At 43.0% G+C, this 24,041-nt stretch overlaps 2 protein-coding genes across 5 annotated transcripts in view; one reads left to right on the top strand and one right to left on the bottom strand.

The window, feature by feature from the left end:
• LOC311036615 (single-stranded DNA-binding protein 3) overlaps window positions 1-17,586 on the top strand; it is a 51,001-nt gene extending 33,415 nt beyond the window's left edge. Inside the window, exons 6-18 of one of the 4 annotated variants that reach the window (XM_084045438.1) lie at window positions 2,555-2,638; window positions 4,095-4,154; window positions 5,018-5,084; window positions 7,077-7,141; window positions 7,469-7,530; window positions 7,694-7,739; window positions 7,855-7,890; window positions 8,059-8,113; window positions 8,364-8,434; window positions 10,496-10,574; window positions 10,854-10,882; window positions 12,049-12,150; window positions 14,500-17,586. In XM_084045438.1, the coding sequence (XP_083901564.1) occupies window positions 2,555-2,638; window positions 4,095-4,154; window positions 5,018-5,084; window positions 7,077-7,141; window positions 7,469-7,530; window positions 7,694-7,739; window positions 7,855-7,890; window positions 8,059-8,113; window positions 8,364-8,434; window positions 10,496-10,574; window positions 10,854-10,882; window positions 12,049-12,150; window positions 14,500-14,670 (927 nt within the window). In that variant the 3' untranslated portion in view covers window positions 14,671-17,586. Of the gene's footprint in view, window positions 1-2,554; window positions 2,639-4,094; window positions 4,155-5,017; window positions 5,085-7,076; window positions 7,142-7,468; window positions 7,531-7,693; window positions 7,740-7,854; window positions 7,891-8,058; window positions 8,114-8,363; window positions 8,435-10,495; window positions 10,575-10,853; window positions 10,883-12,048; window positions 12,151-14,169; window positions 14,347-14,499 lie in introns of those variants that run through there. The other 3 variants (XM_084045435.1, XM_084045436.1, XM_084045437.1) reach the window with 3 other exon arrangements.
• LOC311036049 (ankyrin repeat domain-containing protein 34B) lies at window positions 17,168-23,274 on the bottom strand (the record flags this gene model as incomplete). Its single annotated transcript, XM_084044573.1, has 6 exons — window positions 17,168-17,228; window positions 19,197-19,484; window positions 20,293-20,518; window positions 21,723-21,936; window positions 22,592-22,774; window positions 23,062-23,274. The coding sequence occupies 6 exons, from the start codon at window positions 23,272-23,274 to the stop codon at window positions 17,168-17,170; spliced, it is 1,185 nt and encodes a 394-aa protein (XP_083900699.1).
• Between the last annotated feature and the right edge of the window lie 767 nt (window positions 23,275-24,041).

Below are 24,041 nucleotides of genomic sequence, written 5' to 3' on the forward strand. Positions count from 1 at the left end.
ACAAAATAAAATAAAACATACGGTACAAAAATTGCTCTTCTAGATTATTCGATTAATCAAAAAAGTCATCAATAGAATATTTGCCAAGAAAATAATCTATAGTTTCAGCCCTAATCTAGTTTGATTGTAATACTGGATTCTGCAAAAATGGAGCTAAGCTTGGTAGCATGCTTGTTTCCAGATTGTATTAATGAATGTAGCTAGTTTCACTTTCTAGCTTGTGCTAATTTGTCCAAAGTTGCCTATGAGACTTTTTTTAATATCACCTGTTTAATAGTCATTAATAATATACACTCGTCTTTAAATGATTCTTATTCCACCTTTCTCCATGGACTTCTTATTTACCTCTGCCATCTCTCTGGCTCTCAACATTCACTCATTCATTCATCCATCCATCCCTCGCTCTTGATCCACTGCTCCATTGATTGCATGATTCATCCATCCCACATTAAAACCTCTTCACTCCTCCTCGTCTCTCTTTCCCTCTCTGCGTATATCTCTTGTCTCTCTGGCCCGTCCCAGCTCTGTGACGGCAAAGGCTTTTTTAGTGTGGGAGATGACTGTCTGAAGGGCCACAGAATGACAGACACACAAATACTTCTTGTCAGAGTACGCACGCATGCAAACACGTACACACGCACACACACACACACACACACACACACACACACACACACACACACACTGTCACACAAACATATTGTCACTCAGGTACACATACTGCCGCACAAATGGTCACACACAGACGCACACACGCAGGGCGCATGCAGTTTTACCCACACATACACACAAACACGTTCATGCAGTCACACAAACACAGGCATACACATACACACTCTCAGCCAGGCAGCGGTGTGATGGACAGCGCTGGCATTTGGCAGGAGGCACGATAAGGTGGTGGAGAGGAGTAGGAGAGAACCCGCGAGTGACACGAAGGAGAGAGGGAGAGATTGAGAGTGGTTGAGGAGCAAGAGGACAGAGAGAGAGTGTGAGAGATCTGCGTGGCCAGCGTTTGTTTTCTGTGGCTACCTCCCGTCTTCTTCTCTGTCTGCTTGCTAAGAAGGAGGAGAAGAGAGAGATGGGGGGGGGGGGGCAAAGGTGGAGAGAGAAAGAGAAATGAGATGGAGAGCAGGCGAAGGACGGGGGTATCTAGTGAGAGTGTGACTGCAAATAAACGAGGGAGTGAGCAGAAAGAGGGAAAGAGGGCGAGGGGAGACACACGGAAGTGCTATTTATAACATTGGTGGAGGAGTGAGATTGGGTGGAGTGTGCGTGCGTGCTCTCGCACGCTCATGTGTACGTGCTTGTGTGTCTGTTTGTGTACACTTTGTTTTCAAGAGGCCATATCATTATAGAAAGCTTGGCTGCTTGCTGCAAATATGCTTAGTGCTCCTATTGTACACTTAAGGGGTGTAACTGTCACTGTCTCCCTATGAATAGTTCCATTTATGGATATTGTCTTACCAAGACGTGGCTGATGACTGGCTTCTATTCTGTTTTGCTGTGGGGCATGCTGTAACTCTAAAGGCTTCACATACAGGTGTGGTTTACAAGATTACCACGCTAGACTAAATCTCTACTAAAATTCCAGACGTTTATAAAGAGGGAAAGGTGGTTTGTGATTCAGACTTACCTCGGTCTTATCCTAGGCCTGGCAAATAGTTGTAGGTGCCTGACATTTCCTTGCATTTTGAAAAACCTCCACAAACCGTATGTGCTTTTTTTGTCTAATTAGGATTGTGGAAGATTCCAGTTACCATCTAGAAGTTGTCCTAGTAGAAGCTGGCCTTCTCTGGACAAAATAAAACAAAAACAGATTGACAAGGGACTGACAGAGACAAATGGGAAGAGACTGAGGTCGTAGAATGACGCAGATTTATTAACTTGGTTCCTTGACCTCTTGTTTAAGGGTGAAATGTCAGCAATCACACATCACATTTGTAGACAAGGAGAGCTGCTCGCTAACTCTATACACAATGACAAAAAACACATTAAACTAAATGCCCTTGGCTTATAATGAACAAATGCAAGCTTACAAACATGACAAACTATTATTATTAGTATTATTATTTATGTATTTATTTTTTAATTCTTGTTCATTTCATTTTAGTATTCCTCTTTGTAGTATTCCTCCTTGTGTGGGGAAAGTTAATTCCTGTTATGTTCATCATGTAAAGTTTGAGCCTTTGGTAACACTGCCCCCATGTGGTTAAAAGTTAAACTGCACCCGATTGTCATTACCTCCTGATTTCCAATGGCATTCTAGAGCCACAGCTTTAAACTGGCATTGACTAGACTACTGTATGCAGATTATATACACAAAACATACTACACACATTATAATACATGCTCGACTATCTTCAGTCATCATGTTGGACTGCGGGGATGGTCCAGCTTTTATTTCCATCTTCCCTCTATTTTCCTCTACCTTGACGCTTCCTACTGGCTCCTCCCCTCTCGTCCTTCTCCTATGTTTCTGATCGACTGGTTCCTCCAGGTGTAACCCCAACCCTGGCCCCCCCCCCCTCTCTGATATCGCTCTTCTTTCTTAAAGGGACCACCCGGCTCTCAGCAGTCCCCCCATGCACAGCCCCCCCCTCACAACCCAAGCAACCCCATGATGGGACCCCACGGCCAGGTAAGCTGCTGACACTCTCTCAGACATCCCTCCTTCTGTCTCTCACTTTAACACCCCCCCCCCCCCCAATCCACAACCACGCACCCCAAGTTCTTTCTCTCTGATGTCTTATCTTTCTTTCCCTCCACGCTTCTATTCACCAGTGGCACTCTTTTATCCATGAGTCTCCTTTGCTGTACTTTAGTCCTGTCTAACTACCCCTCCCATAGATATTGATCCCTCCAACATCCAGCACCCAACTCCGTCATAACAGCCATGCAGCCAGAGGCTGCAGGACTTGCTCGTCCTCGAGGCCCAGACACGGCTGTCCCTTTTGTGGGATGAATAATTCAATCCCTCCCCTCTTCCCCGATGCAGCTTGTGGGGGCTGCGCGCTTATCTGCTACTACACACACACACACACACACACACACACACACACACACACACACACACACACACACACACACACACACACACACACACACACACACACACACACAAACTTCTTTTTCACCTCCTCTCCCTTACCTTCTGCTTACTGTTCTTGCACCTTATAAATAAAACAGGGGACAGGGACTACGGACACTCATGTAACACATTCACAACACACGCACTGGCTCGTACACATTGCGTATACGTCCACACGCATTCATACTGAACTGAAGGCACACTGTTCTTTAAGGATATTTACACTACCCAAGAGTGAGGGCAATAATCGGTGTGTTCCGCCAGGGGGAAAAAAGGGGGGAACTTTCTCAGTGGATGAGCGCGCTCCCACACTTCCAGCCAGCACAGTGGCTGCAGATCTTCCACTGTGGAGGTGAAGCTGGTTCTCGCCCCATTAGCTGCGGCAGGCCGGCTCTTCATTCTTGTGGTTTCTGGTTTCCTCCTCGTGTGTGAGAGCGTGCGGACACGCTTCCTCTGAAGGTTTTTTGTTGAACGGTGTTGTTGGCCTGAGGTGTTTCTAAATACGCCAGGCAGACCACAGGCCGAGTCGGCTTACACCGCAGTGTGAACAGCATGTGCGAGCATCTGTGAGTGCTCCTCCACACACACACACACACACACACACACACACACACACACACACACACACACACACACACACACACACACACACACACACACACACACACACACACACACACACACAATCAAGTGCATGTTGTGTACAGACGCAGGTATAAACACACACATGCAGGTACACAAACACACACAAACACTTGAGTGTGTCAGTGGTGTTGTGTACAGCAGCAGGGTCCTGTCTGTGGCTTTTAAATGAGGCCGGGTTAGCAAAGTTTCACCCACTTCACTGTCATCCTCCATTCCCCATCAACACCATCCATCTGTATGTCCCTAGTGCTACCCCTCTTGAGTGCGCTTAGATTTATCAATAATGGAAACATCCTTCTCTTTGTGTCCCTCTTTTTCCTTACCCCCCCCCCCTGGCCCTTTTCTCCATTCCTCTACTCAGCCTTTCATGTCACCACGGTATCCAGGTGGACCGCGGCCATCACTCCGAATGCCAAATCAGGTATCCTTCTTGTCCCCTCTTGGCTTTAACTCTGAGTGTACAAACAGAGTGTACATTTGTAGAAATTCTGAGTTACAAATGGAGACGGTGGATTTTTATTCAGGCCTCTATCTCCCTATATCGGTCCTTGCTAGGCAGGGCAAGTTTATTTGATTAGCTAATTTTATTTTTGTTATTTTTGCGCAAGGCATTTAAAGGCGCGGTAAGGCATTTAGAAAGATATAAGAATAAAATCGATAAATAGGCTAAATAAAGGAATGTCAAAGAGTGTCCAATTATGTTTCTCACACTGTCAGCAATCACCTTTTCATTCTACTTACAGCAAAATTCACTGTTCTACATGTAATGTAGACACAACTTGTTGTGATTCATCAATATTTAAAAAATTTATTGAATTCAGAAACGATTCACTGATTAAAATTCACCATTTTGCATCAAAATATACAAATGTTGAATAGTAGTCAGAGTTGCTTATGTGTTGCATAGTAACTTGTCATCGGCAGGTACATTTTCAAGCTGATCACAGCCTGCCTCTCAAACAAAGAGCAAGAGTAGACAGAAATGGTGCCATCTTCTAGTGAACATTAGCGAGGACCAACATATGGAGATGAATTATTGTTGATCTTTTAAGCTGTTTTCTTTTTTACTCATGTCTTTGCTTTCTGTTAAATACCCTTTTTTGTTCAACATTAAGTGTTTTGCCTCTTCTTTGGTCTTCCTTTACCAGTGGAGCTTGACAGCTGATGTTTTTTTTTTGGTTATTACATTACATTACAGTCATTTAGCAGACGCTTTTATCCAAAGCGACTTACAATAAGTTATGAATATTTAATTTAATATTTAATCCATCCCGTTTGTGTTAGCCTCCTGGGGGCATCCCTGGATCCCAGCCTCTCCTGCCAAACAGTCTGGACCCGACCAGACCGCAAGGTAGGAACCAATGCATTGTCATATTTACATGCAGAGGTCTCTCCACTCAGGGCGTTTCATTAACTTGACCGGAGTCCCTCAGGGCTCTATACTAGTGTCTTTCTGTTATTGTGGGGAGCCGAAAATAGCCGATCGACAATTTCCCAACGTGCTCTACAAAGTAAATTCAATATACGAAAGTTAATTCGAACCATATATAAATGAACAATTATGCAGAACAATTATACAAGACGGGACAATAAAAAAAATAGTTTATTGTTGCAATTTTCCTTGTCTCCTGTTTTATGGCAGTGAAGCACTTTGTGCTGTTGCCTGGAAAGGTGCTATATGAATAAAATAAAACATTTTTCCATCTCATTAGGTCTTTTCTCTTAGTCAATATTTCTGGGGTTTTAAAGTGTGTATGAAGGCAGGGTGGCCATGTGGTTATCTTTGAAGATTTGAAAGTCTCACTTTAGTCCTTCATTTAAATGGAGATCCTTTGCACCCACCTGATTTTCCTCTTAAGCATATCCCTGTGGTTAAAAATCACTCTCCCCTATTATCTCTCCATTACAGTTGTCTTCAACATCCCTCAAAATGGTTACTGTATTAAGCCTAAAATATGCTTAGATGTGTGCAGGTGTTGCACACAGAAAATAGCAGATCTTCTAGCTCAAAACACGTCGCCACGTGATCTACCAGTTCGACGTGTTGTGAGCTTTTAGACTATTTTCCGTACGCGACACCGGTGCTCAACTAAGTATAAAACAGGCATTCAAATCTCCTCTGTCCTCAAAAGTGAATTTTTTTTTGGCGAAATGTTAGTGCATATGTGACTTGAGGCCAATTCTACAAATTAGATCAGTAGTTCGATGTGAGTGAATGGCTTAGAGATTAGACAAAGCCTATGCTGTGTGCTGCGATTCTGCCAAACAATCTTATTGAACAGTTATTACATAAAAATGATGTCTACTCGATGCTTCTGCTGCAAATACCGAATTATAATTCATTTGGAATCATTCTAAGGCCTAAACATCGCTATGTAAAATACATTTGGATAATCACTGGCATGATCAGATTAAAGAAATTCCATTTTGCCGGTATGGTTCTAATTGTAAGCCTCTCATTACTTAATAAATTATGGTTATTTCTGCCTTATGAGAAGCTGTGTGTGTGTCACACATACACGTGGTATATTGGATAGTTCCCCCAGGCTAGTGAACTTATTGCGGCAACCCTGGTATAGTCTGAGCTTGTTTTCTATTTGTGAGGCAGTTTTATCCAGGGGTAGGCAGGTAGGCTTAGTACCTTTTTACATTTTAGTCATATTATGTACTTGATTGTTGAAACATACTAGTACAAATGCAGCCAGATGGACCCCAAATCACTGAAATCAGTGAAGACTTCCTGCCATGTAGTCAACCTTGATACAAGATTAACACTCGTAGTTAACTCATTAACCGCCAGAGTAAAACGTTGTCTATAGCTGCCCTTGCCAGCGATTCCGAGTGTTTTCACTAACCTTTGAAAAATCATTGAATATTATTCTTCACAACGATCCATCCACCGATCGCTTTAAAAGACGCAGCCAAGTCTCGTAGAATCAGGGGGGAAAAGAGCGTGCCGTCGCGATAATCCGTTCCATAGTTATTTGGCTGGGGATTAAAGCTCCAAGTTCACAACTAAATGGGATTAGATTAGAGCAATAATCTTGTCTGTGGCATCTCTTAAGTCCTGAGTTTATTAACCATATACTTCGTTAACCGGAGGCCCCCGGGGGGCATTCTTCCCTCTACACAAAATGTCGTTGCCGATATACAAGCTCACAACGTGTCACATTGCGATGCATTGTGAGTTTGCAGATTCTGATCTGCTATTTCTGCCGAATGCTCCCCCCAGAATAGGGACACGAGTGTGGTAATGTGGTTAAGAGATGAGCCATAAAGTGGATTTGCATGTGTATGTGTTTGGTTCTGGTCAGTGTGTGTGACCCTTTGTCTTTTCTTTCAGGACATCCTAACATGGGTGGACCAATGAGAATGAACCCTCCACGAGGAATGGCCATGGGACCACAGGTGAGACATTGGATTATCTGACGTGCACACCTCCAGTCTTGCCACTATTCTGTGTTGCTACTATTACCTCCTGTGTACATAATAACAACAAATGCAAAAATCCATATTTATTCACCCATATTGCCCATATCATGGGCAAAATGTTTGAGTGCTATTTGTTTATACTGTCATTATTCAGTGCACCAACCTCAACAAGACAAATTCCTTGTATGCGCAAACATGCCTTGCAATGTACATGTATGATGAGCGTTCATGTCCTGCTATAATACTGAATATAGAAGAGAGCTGGTTTGGGGGTTTAAATTGTTTTAATCTCTGTTTGCACAGAACTATGGGGGCATGAGGCCTCCTCCCAATTCTATGGGCGGTCCCATGCCGGGAATGAACATGTAAGTTAAAACACAAAGAACTCTTTTCCATATCACTGTACCCTTTAAGCCTCATGGTCTTAACATCTTTTTTCTCTGCTGCCATCCATCCCCTTTCCTTTCCTCTTCCCCTCTCTCTCTTTCTATTCTCTGCCACTCTCCATCTTTCCCGTCCCTCCCCCAGGGGTCCTGGAGGAAGAGGGCCGTGGCCGGGACCTAATGCTAACTCTGTGAGTCACAATCCCTGGAGGCTCAGACACAACGACATAGATTCAGTCTTGTTATCCTCGGGCCCAGTGATCCGCTAACTTGTCATGTCCTCTCTCTGTTCTTCTCCCCCTGCAGATAGCTTACTCTTCCTCATCTCCAGGCAACTATGTGGTGAGTAACTATCTGACCACTGGGAGCGGTCACTGCAGGAGCTTTCCACAATGTACTTTAGAAAATGGCCCTGGATATACAGGATGATGTGGTTTGGGGAATTTTAAGCTTTCTGTTCTGATGATGTATATAACCTTTGACCTCTCTCTCCTTTGACCCTCTCCACAGGGTCCCCCGGGAGGAGGAGGCCCACCTGGTACTCCCATCATGCCCAGCCCAGGTGGTGCGTCACCAAACTATGTCCCCCAGCACTAACAAATAGTCTAGTTCCTCTTCCTCCTTCATTGACAAAGCATGAACTGCGTCCCCTCACCAACCGAGCATGTGCCCTGTATTATGTTTTATCTAATTTATTTATTTATTTCAGTTTATTAAACCTCATTCAGAACTCTAGTAGAGCAGGTTTCATTTATTGCTGCTGATGACTCACTGATATTCGCTGACTAACAGCTGTGTCTTGGCTCTTTTCTCAGACTCGACTAACTCCAGTGAAAACATCTATACAATGATGAACCCCATTGGTCCGGGAGGCAACAGACCCAACGTGAGTTAATCTCCAGCATTATTTCAATGCTATCAAGCTATTTTTTTTTTTTTTATGTAAAAAACATTTTAAACCCATAAAAAAGAGAAGAGGTGGGCTATGGCGTTCAAGGCTTGGGAATCATTTTATGGTGCTCTTTGGCTAAAAAAAGGAGGAACAGACAGAAAACAAAAATGAGTCAGACGCACTTTTTATTTAATGTCAGGCTAGTTCATATTGGAACAGTAAAAAACAAAAAGCCAGCATGTTTCGGCCCAAAGGTAGCCTTCATTTGATGAAGCAAAACATGCTGTTTTTTTTACTGTTCCAATATGAGTTAGCCTTACATTAAAGCTTCTTAATTTTATGAAGAATGTCTTGGACTCATTTTTTAGGTTTTTTTTAAACACATTTGGTTTTGTGTATTATGTTCCCGCCCATGCTGTTGCTTGGTCCCTTTCATTGGTAGTTTATCTGTTTAATTTTATTTGTCACTTATGGCCTTTAATTTATAATCTCACCTGCCTTGTATAAAATTGATGTGTGGGATTTTTGCATTGTAAAGAAGTTCATCAAGTTCAACTGTATTTACAAAGTTAAGTACAGTATTAACACGGATTGTACTTGTATTAACATGGATTTAATTAACTAGAAAAAGCATTTGGCTCCATTCTACGTGAAGCACCCCCATTCTGGCCCAGGCCTCCCAACAGAATTCCCCCCTATACCCTGTAGCCCCCACTCCCACAACTCTCCATACCCCCCAACCACCAGCCAACACCCCCCACACCCAATGGCCCCCAAACCCCACCCAACCTCCATAGAGCATCGCAGTTGCGCCACTTCCTGGTGCCGGAAGTAAACACTCGATGCATTTTTCCCATTGACTTTTACAAAAATATTTATATCAATCATCGGTGAATCATGACCATAAAACCTTTTTTTCTGTGATTTTATTTTATTTTATATTTAATGATATGATATACTATATTTAATAAATACCCTTTGTTTTGCCGTTTTCAAAAAAGTTTTTTCACAGAATCAAACGTTTTATGTTCATGATTCACCGCTATCCTGGATAGCTTGATTCTAGGCTTAAATTAATTTATATAAATATTTTTGTAAAAGTCAATGGGAAAAATGCATTGAGTATTTACTTCCGGCACCAGGAAGTGGGCGGGAACTGCGATGCTCTATACCGTCATACCCCCAAGTTCATACCCCCCCACTCCCATAACCTCCACCCCCTTACCCCCCAACTCCCCTGCTTCCATAACCCCCACTCCCATTACCCCCAACCGCCACCCCACCACACCCCCATACCATGTACCCCAAAGCCCAGATCCTCATGCCCCGAACTCCATACCCCCCACTCCCATAGCCTCCACCCCCAAACCCCACCCCATACCCTATTGCACCCAACCCCCACATCGTCATAACCCCCAACCCCCCATACCCCATCTTCCAAGCAGTTTGTACATAAAAGCCCCCATACCCCAACATTCCACACCCCCAGCCCCACCATCTTCCATGCAGTTACTACCTGTAAGCCCCCCCCATCTTACAGAGCCCCACCCCATACCGCTGCCCACATCTTCCATATCTACATCTTACCCCTGAAAGGAGGTAAGATGTGGAATCTGAAGCTGCTCAGTTTCCCGTGCAGCTCTGTTGATGTGAATGGGGGCATGTGCTCTATGTAGCTGCCTGTAGATGGTGCATATACACAGTTAGAGCCAGCCGCCTACTGGCCAAAATGTGGGGAACGATCTGACTTTTAATCAAAGTGAAAAAAAAGTTATCATAGTTGAAAGTAAGAAAGGTAGCCTGTTGAATGTCCCAACCCATGACTTGCATTTTTGCAAAGTTTGGAGCCAATTTCTCTACTGGTGTGCCGTGAGCAGGCAAAAGGATAAACACCAGACGCTTTGCGGACTCTGCGGATTCTAATTGATAAGATGTGTGGGATTTTTCAAGTTCATCAAGTCAAGTACAAATGTATGTAGATACAAAGGACATCTTAAACCTAACTCTGTAAAAGTCATTTTTTTAACAAAGTTAGCTCCCAATCTTCTTTCCTAGTTCCCTATGGGACCTGGGCCTGATGGGCCAATGGGAGCTATGGGATCTATGGAACCGCACCACATGAATGGATCACTAGGTGAGGAAAAGCGCATTTTGAGTGTATTAAGGAATAAACCACATTGTCTTGTATTGTCGGACAGAAACCTTGTATCTCCATATTGCAATACAATTCCTGTGACTTGAATTGCAATTATGAGCTTGTAGATTTTTGCTATTTTGGAGAAGAAATGAAAGTGGCCGGTCTGTGACAATATGTAATCACTAGACCATAAACCTTTTGTGACACTATTATCACCAGTTTGTTTTCTTTTTTTTCCCCGCTCTCTCCTGTGATTCCCCTCCCACTCCCCTCCAGGCTCTGGAGATATGGATGGGTTGCCAAAGGTTAGTAAGAATTGCTTCCTAGAAATTAATTATCAGCAGTGTATCATGGACCACTGGTTGTCAACGTGGGGGTCTGGGGCCCCCCCAGGGGTCCCTGAGGACGTTCCAGGGGGTCCCCACTCCCCAGCTAAATGATTGATAGTTTGCACACTGCGTTCATGATTTGAGGCATTTTGTTCAAAGCGGAGTACTCCTGCTAACTTTGGAAGCCAATCTTAGCCAATCACGATAGAATATGAAAAATATGAAAGACCAGTTTTGTTTAATGACTATAGAGATATTGCGTACCGATTTGCTTGATGTTTGGACAAAATCTGTAGGAGTACTGTCAGCAGAGGTTCTGCTATGGCATCCAGAGATGTGTGCTTAGCTGTTTGTTCACAGACGGACACACGGACGGACGGGCAGGGTGCAAAACATAGTCTCGCCCATAACTTCAGCCTGGCGGAGACAATGAATTTAACACTTTCAGAGATTAAAAGAAAACAAAATTATTGTTTTAAAATCTAGAACTGCTGCTGGGGCACGGTGGCGCAGTCGGTAGCGCTGTCGCCTCACAGCTAGAAGGCCCTGGGTTCGATTCCCGCCGGGGACGCTGTGGGCGCTGGGGGCGTGTCTTCTCCTCCGCATCATCAGCGCCCATACCCTAGGTGGGGTTGGCGAAAGGGCCCACTCTGTGTGGAGTTTGCATGTTCTCCCCGTGTCTCCTAGGGTAATTAATACCCTCACAAAAACATGTAGTAATCCTGGTCACTATACTGCCTCCCCCATGACAGCCGGGGCGCCTGATGGAGGGGAAAGGAACTGGTTGGAATAACGTGTTCCTTCCACGCGCTACGTCCAACCAGGGACGTAGCTTCTTACCCCCTGTCAGGTGATAAGAAGGTCAGTTGGCTCTCATGCATTGAAGGAGGCATGAGCTCGGCCCTGGCCTCCCTAGGCTGGTGGGGGGAGTGTAGTGCCCAGGATCACTTAGCAAATTGGCACTGGGTGAAAAAAGGGTTACAAAAATCGAGGGATAAAAATTATTTTAGAAAATCTAGAACTGCTTGATCTCTGAAACTCTGATGTTTTACTAATGGGGCTTACTGTAAGTGATTAATTCATAATGTATTTTCATAAGCTTTTTTGTTTGTTCTTTCCCTTCCTTCTGCATCTCTCTCCAGAACTCCCCTAATAACATGGGGGGCATGAACAACCCTCCCGGGACGCCGCGAGACGATGGCGAGATGGGCGGGAACTTCTTGAACCCATTCCAAAGTGAAAGTGTAAGTAGAGCCCATGAAACGACCTCTCACCCTTAACAGCCTTTCCCCCTTGACCTGTGACATGAACATACCATTGGCACAATGCAAGCAGAGGAATCAGTCCATAAAAATAGTGATTGTGGCATTGGGGTGCAACAGTTAATCAAACAAAAATGATCAATAATCGATTTTAATGAGAATCTACTTTACGGCAAAAAAAGTAGCAAAAATAGCACATCCAGAAGTACACAATGCGCTGCAAGCTTGTAGGTATGCTATTTCAGATGTCTATTTTTGCTATGTTTGTGCGACAATTAACTAGTATCAGACTACCGTAATTTCCGGACTATAAGCCGTTACTTTTTTTAAAACGTGCTTGTCAATTAGCAATTATTCTATCGATTACTTTTTCGATTAATTGAATAAGAAAATCTCGATAGTCGAAGCCCTATTGTGGTATCAAATCCCTTCTTCATTTGCTTCATATTAGTCATTCGTGTTTCTATACCTAGTTGGCACAGTTTGGAATGAAAACTGTATTTATTTATGCTTTGTGCCCACCAGCCTCCTTTTTTCACTTCTTTGATGATAGTTATGGTCTTCGGTGCTTCAGTGGACCCGTACCAATGTAAACAAAGTTCCATACTTTAGTTCTGCTTGCATTACAGCTACTTAACTAATCACTTAAACTTCATTACCCACTTGATTACTGACACAATGACATTATAAACAGAACAACCAGAAATGTCTATTCTATATCCTCCTCTGTGGTAGAGGCATTTGAAAGTGAACTTTTTTTGTTTTTGATCACAGAACAGTGAAATCAAACAGTGTCCATCCTAGTTACTAGTTCTTTTTTTTAGAGAGTGGTCTAAGACAGTGCTTCTCAACCTTTTCAGGCACGACCCCCAAAATAATCATATTTGAACTGGGGACTTTTAGGAATTGAGGCATTACATTTAGTTTGACTCGGTTCTACAGATGCAAATTGTGAAAATAGTCGATCTACATGCTCATAACGCCTCGCAACAATTTTTGGTAATATTTGACAATTTGGTCAATGTTTGACAATTCTTTATAGTACAGTTTGTTGATTACTTTTGACACAGGTCTTATTTTTTATTTTAGCGGTATTAAAAAGGTCTTAAAGGTCCTTAAATTGTCACTTTAGAAATGTGCAGATACCCTGTATGCACTTACACTGTATGCTGTTATGCCAAAACAAACAAAAAAAAAAAACAGGCCGTGTCTACAGAAAATGTTTTTTTAAGCAGTGGAGCTCTTTGGATATTATCTCCGCTTTTACATGCTCTGAGTGAGACGCCTCGTTTGTGGGCGTGTCGCTCCAACCCTCTGCATAGGAAAGCGACATGAGTGGCACTCCTTACCAAAAGCGGAACTATTTTCTGTTTTACTACTTAAGGCGCTCCACCCACAAATTGCTGGTGTGCTGCAACGCCCTGTGTGGAACTGGGAAAAGAAGCACTCCTAGTACAGCTTTACCATAGAAATGCAGACAGGTGCTTGCAGCTCAAAAACGCTTTATGTGGACACGTCCCGTAAGTCTTCTGTTAGGCATCAAGGGTTGTGAGGCTACTGCTCCTTTTGGTTGTGTGATAAAACTGTGCAGGCCTCTTACGCTAGCCCCCTGGAAAGCCATGGGATGCGCAAGCTTGGAGTGTAATCTGGCTCTCTAATACTCCCAATTCAACCAATCTGCACAATAATAAAATTAAAAAACTAGTAAAGATGCTATTTGAGTCCCCTAACTAGAACTTGGAGTCTGTGCTTCAGTAAAGGGTAATTCACACTCAGTTGCGCGCTTGTGTCGCACACCTAAAATAGCTGATCTACAAGCTCACAACGTGACGTGAGCTTGTAAATCTGCTTTAGGTGCACAGCACTGTACACAACCACATAAATAAATCAGCCATTAGCTTTACAGGGCTGAGCTTGCGGGCCCTCTGGTGTTTCAATGTTGTCAGTTACATATCCACTCATTTGTGACACCCCCTCCCCCTTCCCTTTCTCTCTTTTCAGTATTCACCCAACATGACGATGAGTGTGTGATTTTTATTTTATTTGTCCTTTTTTGTATTTTTTTTTGTTTTATTTCCCTCCCCCTTATTTTGTACCTCTCCACCTGATTTTTTTCTTTTTATCCCCCGATCCCCTACTTCACCTCGGATTGGACACACTACCCAACCACCTCCTTACACAAACACACACACACACACACACACACACACACACACACACACACACACACACACACACACACACACACACACACACACTTTCCCCCAAACTCCCCAACTGGAAACCCACCCCCACTGCCCCTTTTCCTCTCTGAACTCTTTGGCCGCACAGCCTTCTGGGACACCCCTTGAGCATGCTGGGACTCTGATTAAGACGGGGCCTCCCGGAGTGTGCAAGATGGCCGCCGGTATGAATAGGAAGCAGTCGCAGAGCCGCAGGAAGAGCCTCCTCTCTCATTCCGGCCCTGGCCTCCCTGGCTTCATGTCAGGGCCTGGACAATAAGCCAAGGGAAGGAAGTGAGAGATGAGACTGGATAACACTGTCCTCTGCTGAGGACACCGTGTTGGGGGTCTGGTAGCAGCCTTCTAGAAGCTTCTCAAGCATTATGTTGGACTTATTTTGTGTTTTTGTTTAGGTTTTTTTGTTCCCGATGCGTTCAGTGCTGTGACAGATGAAATTACCTGTCTTTCTTTGCCCCTTTGTCTTTCTCTCTGTGTGTACATTTTTGACAGAGGTGTTGTGATCAATGAACATTTCCCATTATAATTTTTTCTTTGTATGTAATGTATCATGACTTTTTTTTATTATTATTATTATTGATATTGGTATATGATGATCATGATCATTTTAATATTAGGTTTCCAATTTATTTTCATTTCTCTTTTAAGTGCACATTGCTATAATGAAGACAGGATACACACACATAATAAATGTGTGTACAGAATGTCAAGTACACTTTCTATCGAACCCCCACCCTCAAGTTGCCATTCTATTGGGAAAAACGTGATGAAATCTTGGTTTAACTAAAACATGTTCTGTATGACTGCAGCGCCCCCCATAGGCCCAATCAAGAACGTAAGACTCGTTCCATCATGGTACTTAAAATTTAGGTTTATTTTTTCCATCTTCCAGAGAGGCTTTATAACTTATGTCAAGGCTTTTTTTAACTGTTCTGGTGTAGCTGTTTAATTATCTTGTTCAATAGCAGAAATGACATCTGTGTTTAGTTGTTTCTTTGTTTAAATGTTTTTTTTTTTATAGCTTCCATGCAGTAAAATGCACAGCAATATTTATTTATATTATTTGATTTGTCTCATGCATCATTGTGCTTGTTTGCTAGGTTTTGTTCCCTGTTTTTAACTCCAATACTTGTAGCAACTGTGTAAATATCCAAAGCCTGTCCTATACATCTTCACTGTCTCATCACCTCTGTCTCTTGGTTACTCGCGTTACTACATCCTCCTATCCATCGCGAGGCGCTCCAGTCAGTGGAAGCGGTACCTGCTGATCCAACTCGTTCTGCTTCCACCAATGCTGCCTCCTCAAATACGCGTTTACTCCCAACATAAAAAGCTGAGTTGTCGTGTACACTAGGGAGTGTTTTCGTGTGATTAAAGCCTGAGTTACAGTTGATTGTGAGCTGATGTCACGCACTGAAAATAGCTGATCAGCAAGCTCACATTGCGTGGTACTGTGGTGCACATTGTGAGCTTGTAGATATGCTCATTTCAGTGCGCAATACCAGCACGCAACTAAGTATAAATCACTCGTAACATGAAAACACACCCTTAACACACTGTGATCTATCTGTATGCGCTCTCTGTGAAATTACTCTACACAACTGTCGGTGTAACTTGCCCGCGAGAGGACATTTGGGATTTTTTTTTGTGTGTGCATTACCCAGGATGCAGTGCTCCCTCTCTGCCCCCGACCCTGCATGAGGGGGGATTGACTCTGATTGGACCCCCAGCTTTCTTCTGGCGGAGTGTAGCAAATCAGGAAGTGGCGAGTTGTTGCCATGGTGACTGTAGCGAGTGGCCTCCCTCCCTTCGTTCACCTTGGAGAGAAGACCCTGTCCGTCTTTTACCCGTTTTCACCCTCCTACCTAGCCAATAACACGAGACGACACAAATGCTCACTAACGCACACATACTCACACACAACCCTTTTCTCTGATTTTGTAATTCTCCATCTTATTTGAAGCCTTTTCTTTCCCTCCCAATTTGTTTTTGTAAATACTGTAAAATGCATTTTGATATCATTGACATGTTTTGATATTTCAAATCACAACTAACAAGCTGATCAGAGGTGTGCTGATTTGGGCAATTGTGTATTTTGTTCAAAGAGATGGCATGTCTTTAAATCAGAAATTTATATGAATGACAAACAAACAAAACAAACTGGAGCTGCTGCGTACCAATATGCTACTTCACCTCATCACAGACAACCTGGGGCTTTACTGTACATAACAGCACCTCATCGCGGACAACCTGGGGTTTCATTGTACATCACAGCCAGAGTCCAGCAGGACGCAGAAGGACCTCTGTTGGCCAAGAGTGTGAGCAGCTTTGGCTAACTCACTGTCAAGCAGATTCCTCTCAAAACAATTGGCCACTTGAACCTTATAGCTTCCCTGTTCTGGGCATGTCATAATAGGCGAACGTTTGGCGGAAATAGCAGACCTACAAGCTCACAACGCGACATGTTGTGAGCTTATGGATCGGCTATTTTCTGCAAACACATTTGGTGTTGGGGGGGAAAAGGAGTGGGTAAGGGATAGACCCCTGGGGGACCCCGGTCATCTAAGTGTATAGGTTTCAAATGGTTAAAAAAGAAACAGGGATCTAAAGACCCCGCTCTCCTCTGCTCTTGTATTCTGTTTGTATGACGGGCCATGTAGTTGGTCACCAGTATTGTTTTCTTATTACCATCTTAGCAGAGACTTTTCCAGAGCGAAGGGGAAGGGGTCTGTTTCCATGATGGAAGGGTCCCTTAGTCATCACTCACACTGCTGCGAATGCATCTCAGCTTCTCTCTTGGGTTTTCTCAACCACTGATCACTGAAATGGAAAGCAGGGCACATGTACACAACACACTGTCTCTCCAAACTACACCAAGGACCCCAGAGTACTGACTTTACTATGAAGGATTTTTTTTTATCTATTTAAAAAAGAAAAAAAAGAGGTGGGGGAGAAATTTAAAGAGGAAAAACAGATTTGTTCTTCTTGAAACAAGGAGCTAGAAAAATTGAAGGGAACATGGGTTTCCTCCCTTGTACTATGAGATACTGTTGTATAAAATACACTACTCCCTCTCTCACTCTCTTTCTGTCCTGTAAGTAAACCCGTCACAACGTTGATCATTTCTGTATTTCTATTGTGCTGATGTATAATACTGTAACATTCATGGGTGCGGGTGAGATAAGGGGTGGTGGGAGGGTGGGGGGTTATGAGCGGATGGGGGAGAAAAGGAGAGATTCTTCTGTTCTGTTCCTCATTTTCCTCTTGATGACAAAGCAGTATTGAATATGAGGCAGTCTGTCCTTGGGGGGAAGGGGTTGGTTGCTTTGTATCTCATGTTAGGGTAGTTTCAGATCCTAAATGTCTTGTGTAGTAAACTAAGAGGTTCTTTCTTCGTACGTTTCTTTATATTGTAAAGTTTCTTTAGACAAAAAATGTTGCTTATTGGAAAAAAGGTGGGAAAACTGCATCGATGATAAATGTAATTTGTTTTTCGTTTTTGTTTATTTTTCATCAAGTTGTCAGTCGTTTTTGCCTGTGTCCCCCTTGTTGTAGATACATATTAAAAACAAATAAAATGACTTCACTCCTTTTGCCATGAACATGTTTCTTTTGTTGGATTTATAGAAATGTTTCTGTATGTACTGTACAGTGTATGTTTTGGCTCTACTGCTCTAACGATTGGAGAAAGGGAAGCTACATATGACATGACCAACTAAATAATAGTATATCTTATTAATAGTATAGATTATATATATCTTTACTAATTATTGGATTATTATATATGGAGGAGAAAGAAAACTGATTTGTTTGTATTCTCATCTCCAAGAACAATTTGTATGGATGAAGGACATTTACCTTTTATTTATGATAAAAACTTTTTTTTCCTATATTTTAACTATGAAACATATTTTGCTTCTATCAAACTAGAGGTTCGGGCTGCTGTACGGCCCTCACACCCACGTCGCAGCACCGATCCGACCAATATGTCTGAGTCATAGTGTCAGGGGCTTTGCAGATCGTTGTACCTGTCTGTGTCCCTTTTGTTCCCATATATTGAGCTGACTGATTTGTTTGCTCCTGATCCATATTTGGGCATAGCTGCATTGGCAACTCCTTATATGGTTATGGCTGAGTCATGGCGACTTGAGCATGACGTAAGAAATTGGCTTATGGGAGTAAGCCAATTTCAATATAGGATAACGACAATGTAGTGTATATACTTTCAGGTTTTATTTTTCAGCATAAGGTTCTTATTCTTACAACAGAGGCATGCTGGAAAGCATCAATATTGCCTTGCACAAAAAGAATGACTAGTACTCAACATTGCAATGAAAAACCCAAAGCGTCTGTTCTGACTCTACTTTATCTATAGTGTGGCCCATACAAGAATAATACGATGGGCAGGGGGGTCCCTAAATACTGTACCCCCCCCCCCAAATACTGTGGTCTTACAGGCCCAAAAGGCTCATCTTTTGTCCTTTTTCCAAACTTATGACAAATTTAGGAAAATTGCCCCAAAATAGTGACAACAGGGTTAATGTGGTTAATGTTTTCATCAAATGGTTCAATTATGATATTATTATCGGACATAAATATCAAACATATAAGTCACAATTTCCCAAAAGCAAATGCATGCATTTTATTCAGTCTGACCAGAAGCAGTGATAAAAACACATCCCCACTGATGATAAAAATGAATGACCAGAGGGGGTGGGATATTAAAAGCAGAGGCATGGAGCCCCCCTCCATGCCCCCCAGCAAATCTAACCCTGATTATAGCTGTACTGAATGGCGTCGAGGATGCCTCGGCTATGGCCCATCTCACAGCAGAGAGAGGCGGGAGGGGAGATGATGGAGGAGGCGAGGTGTAATGGGGGCAGAAGGGCCAGTCTCAGGGGCGTCGTGACTGAAGAGGGTTGTGGAACAGAGCTGAGGGGGTGAGGCTCAAACGCCACACTCCTGCCCTTTGAGGGCGAAAGCTGGGATGGGTCCTTCAGGTGGCAGTCTGACTGGTCAGCCAGGGGCGGAAGGTGAAGAGAGGGTGGGATGACATTCAGACAGGGGAGGGTGTTCCTACGAACGTGCCGGAGATGAGAGGGGAAAGGTGGAAGTTTGTCGACGGAGCTCTTTGGGGTCATTCTGTCTGAGGTTGAATATCCAGATGTCAGGACCCTCTCAGGTGCTCTATCCTGCGTGACAGAAATGGTCTTCTGTAAGAGACGGGCGCGACAGAGACACTCTGAAAGAGGGGGGGTCATTCTGTCTGAGGTTGAATATCCAGATAAGAGACGGGCGCGACAGAGACACTCTGAAAGAGGAGGGGTCATTCTGTCTGAGGTTGAATATCCAGATGTCAGGACCCAGAAATGGTCTTCTGTAAGAGATGGGCGCGACAGAGACACTCTGAAAGAGGGGGGGTCATTCTGTCTGAGGTTGAATATCCAGATGTCAGGACCCTCTCAGGTGCTCTATCCTGCGTGACAGAAATGGTCTTCTGTAAGAGACGGGCGCGACAGAGACACTCTGAAAGAGGACCTGTCGTGGTAGTCATCATTATTCTCTCCTCTGTTTCTGATTTCCCTGTCCTGAACCAAACTCTCCCTCCTCTTCCTCTCTGTCCTGGAGCAGTAAGGGTTTATCTCCTCTGGCCCTATCTTGCGTGCCGCCTTACCCCTTATCCTTAAACTTTTTTGTAATGTTTTAGTATTTTGAAAAACACTTTAAAATAGTTCAAATAGCCAATCTACAAGCTCACAACGTGTCGATGTAGATCGGCTAGTTTAACTATTTTAAAATGTTTTTCAAAATAGTAAAATATGGCTAATAAGATTAGGGATAAGGGGTAAGGCGGCGAGCAAGATTGGGCCCTTCATCTTTTTGCCCTTTCTCTTCATCCTCCCCTCCTCCGGCCTCCCTACTTATATCCTCTCCTCCCTCCTTCTGCAGGCCTCCCTGCCTCGTGCCCTCCTCGTAAGCCTTGTTGAGATGGGCCAGGTTATGTATGGCCAGCCATGGTTCAGACCACATTCTCTGTCTGGGTGACCTGGACCACTCCGCTGGTGTCATGTCACAGGGGGGTAAGCTGCTGCTGCTGCTTCCCTGTTGACCTATGGTGCAAGAGCAAATCACAGCAGTAGGCGGAAATCAGCCAAATGTCACTCTGTACTGTGAGGGACAGGCCCGTTATTCATGTGTGCTTGCATTATGACACTATGCTAGTTCCCTTCACTAACGTAATCAAGTTCTTGGTAAATGGAATAATAAGAAGTAATTATCAAACAGATAGTTCCGGTCTTTGATTGTGATTGGTTGAGTAAGCTGTTGTAAAATACTATCAACCATCTCTGATAATGTATAAACTCGCACCTTGAATTTTGTCAGTATTAGTGCATTAAACAATTTGTTTCAAAATGTTAGATTTTGTTGTGGATTTTGATTTATTGGGTGGGGTAAGTGTGGATGAGTAGTATACTATAAAGAGATGGACAGGGTGGAGGAGGAAGATTTAAAAAAGGGAAAATATGCTGAAATTAATGAGAGAAATAGGAGAGTTGGAAAACTCAAGAAATGACTGAGGCTATGTGTGCCAAAAAAGATCTGGCCATTGATCATGGAAATGGAGCTAAACCAGACTCTCAGTTCAGTTTTATGCCAGATAAATGTTAATAAACAACCCAATTTTGTATGTGTTGCCTAGCAACCATTCTGCTAAATGTCACTGAAGAAATACATTTTTTGGCGGTAGAATGATTATTTGTTATCAATACATTTAGCATTTTTTGTTTATTGCATGAAACCTTTCCAGTTATACGTAGTAACTGTTTTTGAAAAGCTATAAGGCAGATGCTGTGGTTTACAGTGATTTTAGACACAGGGGTTTTAGGCACTCCACTTAGTATTTGGCAATGTTTGATTCATACGTATGTATCACTAATTACAGGGTGAGCCATGCCTTTCTCTCTCCTCACTCTGATCTACTCTTACTCAAGAATGATTGAATATAGTGATATCAACCACCAGGTATTCCCCCCCCCCCCCCCCTCTGGCTTTGTACAGACTTGCCTTCTTAACACCCAATAGCGCATGTTTCTGCATACACAGAGATCCATGGGCACTTTGATGATACTGTTCATTACAGAGAAAAGTTTTAATTTGTTGTAATTTGTTTTGATTTAACACAAATATTAAAAAGATCATTTATATGGAAAGAAATGTGAGCATAATTTCATTGGATTTCACCTTTGTTTTGTTTTTTGAGGGATGGAGGTAGTACAAGTGAGTTCATACAAAGAATACTAGTTCCTATCTTACTAGTTCCTCTGAAGTTGAAGATGTTTCCTCTCTCAGGTGAACTGGGTGAGCCTGTCTTGAGGACGATGTCAGAGGGAGACATGCAGGACACAGGTGAGGTGTCGGGGAAAGGATGGACATTCAGGTAGCGCTTGGTCACGGGACCGTTCACATCCATCTCTGTGGCAATGATGATGATGTCACAACCTTTGGCACGGCAGGCTTCCATTAGTACCTGGAGTGGAATATTCCAATTAAGTTATTGATTTGTATTTGTATTTGTAATTATAATATGCTAACTTAATCCTAAAGGGACACATGGAGCGTATTCAAGTTTGCTCTGAAAGGAAGCCAAAACTTTTGTGCATGCTTACATTTTTATAATATTTGACTTTAAATGCATAGCTGCAATTGTGACCTTTCAGTCTAATTTTTCATTAAATATATAGTCCCATAGAAATGCATGTAAAGGGGCTGCCCGCTGGCCTAGTGGTCCAGGCGCATACCACATGTAAGCCTCAATGTAGTCAGACTCCCAGTCTGGACGACCTTTGCTGCGTGTCTCTCGCTCCCTGTTTTCTGTCCATCTCCACTGTATATTATCAATAAAGGCAGAAAAGCCCCAAAATAAATCTTTAAAAAAAGAAAAGAACGATATCTCCATGCATAGCAAGGCTCTGCTTCTGTGTGAACGTAAACACGAAAGAGGAAGCAATCAATCCATGGGGGTTCTCTGTGATGAATTCCACAACCATGTAGGTGGTGGTGAATATGGGAAGTAGGGCGCATATTACTTATATGCTATTATATGTACAGTACACCCCAGTCTTTCTCACTAGTCTAATTGGGATTGAGTGAGGTGTGAATTTGGGATATCTTAAAGCACTGACCTTTAGCATAGCCTGGTCCTGTGCATTGATGGCATAGACTAGGGCTGAGGCTCCTGAGTAGTCCTCTATGCTGGGATCAGCCCCAGCAGCCAGTAGAGTGGACGCTACCTGGGCCCCTGCTCGTTCCATGCAGGCATACATTAGAGGAGTACGACCCATCCCGTCCTGTGCATTAGGGTCTGCCTGGTGGGGTGGATTATTTGACAATATGAAGAATCCAAATGATGAAAAGATAACTTACTTTACTTATTTAGTAAAGTTGGCACAGGCCATGTAACTAAAGGGCATTTGGGTACTCACATCTGACATTACAAGGAATAATACAGAGTGAAAAAAGCTATACCAAAATCTTCCTTTTTATTATAACAACATCAAAATATAGTTGGAGCTTCTGTAGTCACATATACATGTGGTATTTTGTTGTATATATTTCAGCTTTATTTTGGGAACAATAGCCAATGCAAACTGACCTGGTTCTGGAGCAGGTAGTTCAGGAGTTTTACTGTCTCTGGCCCAGTGGGTTCTCCTCGTAGCGCCTTGCAGGCAGCTAGCAGAGGGGTCTCTCCTTTCGGATTACGTCCATTTACCTGAGCCCCTCCCTCCAACAGCAGGCGGGCCAGGCGCAGCTTACCCAGGGATGCTGCACTGATCAGGGGGATGCAGTCAGACAGATGGTCCCCCATGGCCTGGGCCTTGGAAACAAGTTTTAGATAAGTAAGACATTTCACATACTGTATGGATAAACATGCAACATTCAAATATAGGTAGGCCAACATGAAATTACGTTTCAGAATTCTCTAGTCTAGCTACCACATTTTATGAGTTTAACAATCTGTCATAGATCACTGCAGTTGCTTGTGTCTTTTCTCTTGGATATCATAATCAAGGTAACCTACCTGATATAACATTTTAACTGACACCTGCCATCCAAGCAGATTTCCTGGGTCCATGGTATAAATTATAATGAAGACAATAATTTAATACATTTCAGCCTAAATTGGCCAGATTTACAGTAAGCAAGCACGTAAATTCTGCATAGTAATTGTTGGTGTTAATAAAAGACAGAAAGATACCAAAAACCATACAAATGCAGCTTAGATACTTGTGTTCAGGTTAATTTGATAGCTAGCAATGCTGTGGCATAAACAGTCAGACATCAAACCAAAGACAAAACTTTGTATTGATAATGTCATGGCTTGAACTCAACTTGACTCACCATCTGCGATGGTTAATCATTCACTCCTGTGCAAACAACGTAGCAGCAGTCTTCCCGAATGCATTTGGATGCAGTACAATGGCAAATCAGTATTTCCATTCCATTATTTCGTCAGTTGCTTCAAGGGGTTTATGCCAGTTCCTGAATAAAACATCCTTATCTCTTTGCCACCCAACAAAATACAGAACAAAAGGTGACAATACTAATCTTTTTGTTATTGTCCCTCTCTCCATA

Source organism: Gymnoscopelus microlampas, assembly GCF_963454915.1.
Source record: "Gymnoscopelus microlampas genome assembly, chromosome: 20".
Classification (NCBI taxonomy): domain Eukaryota; kingdom Metazoa; phylum Chordata; class Actinopteri; order Myctophiformes; family Myctophidae; genus Gymnoscopelus; species Gymnoscopelus microlampas.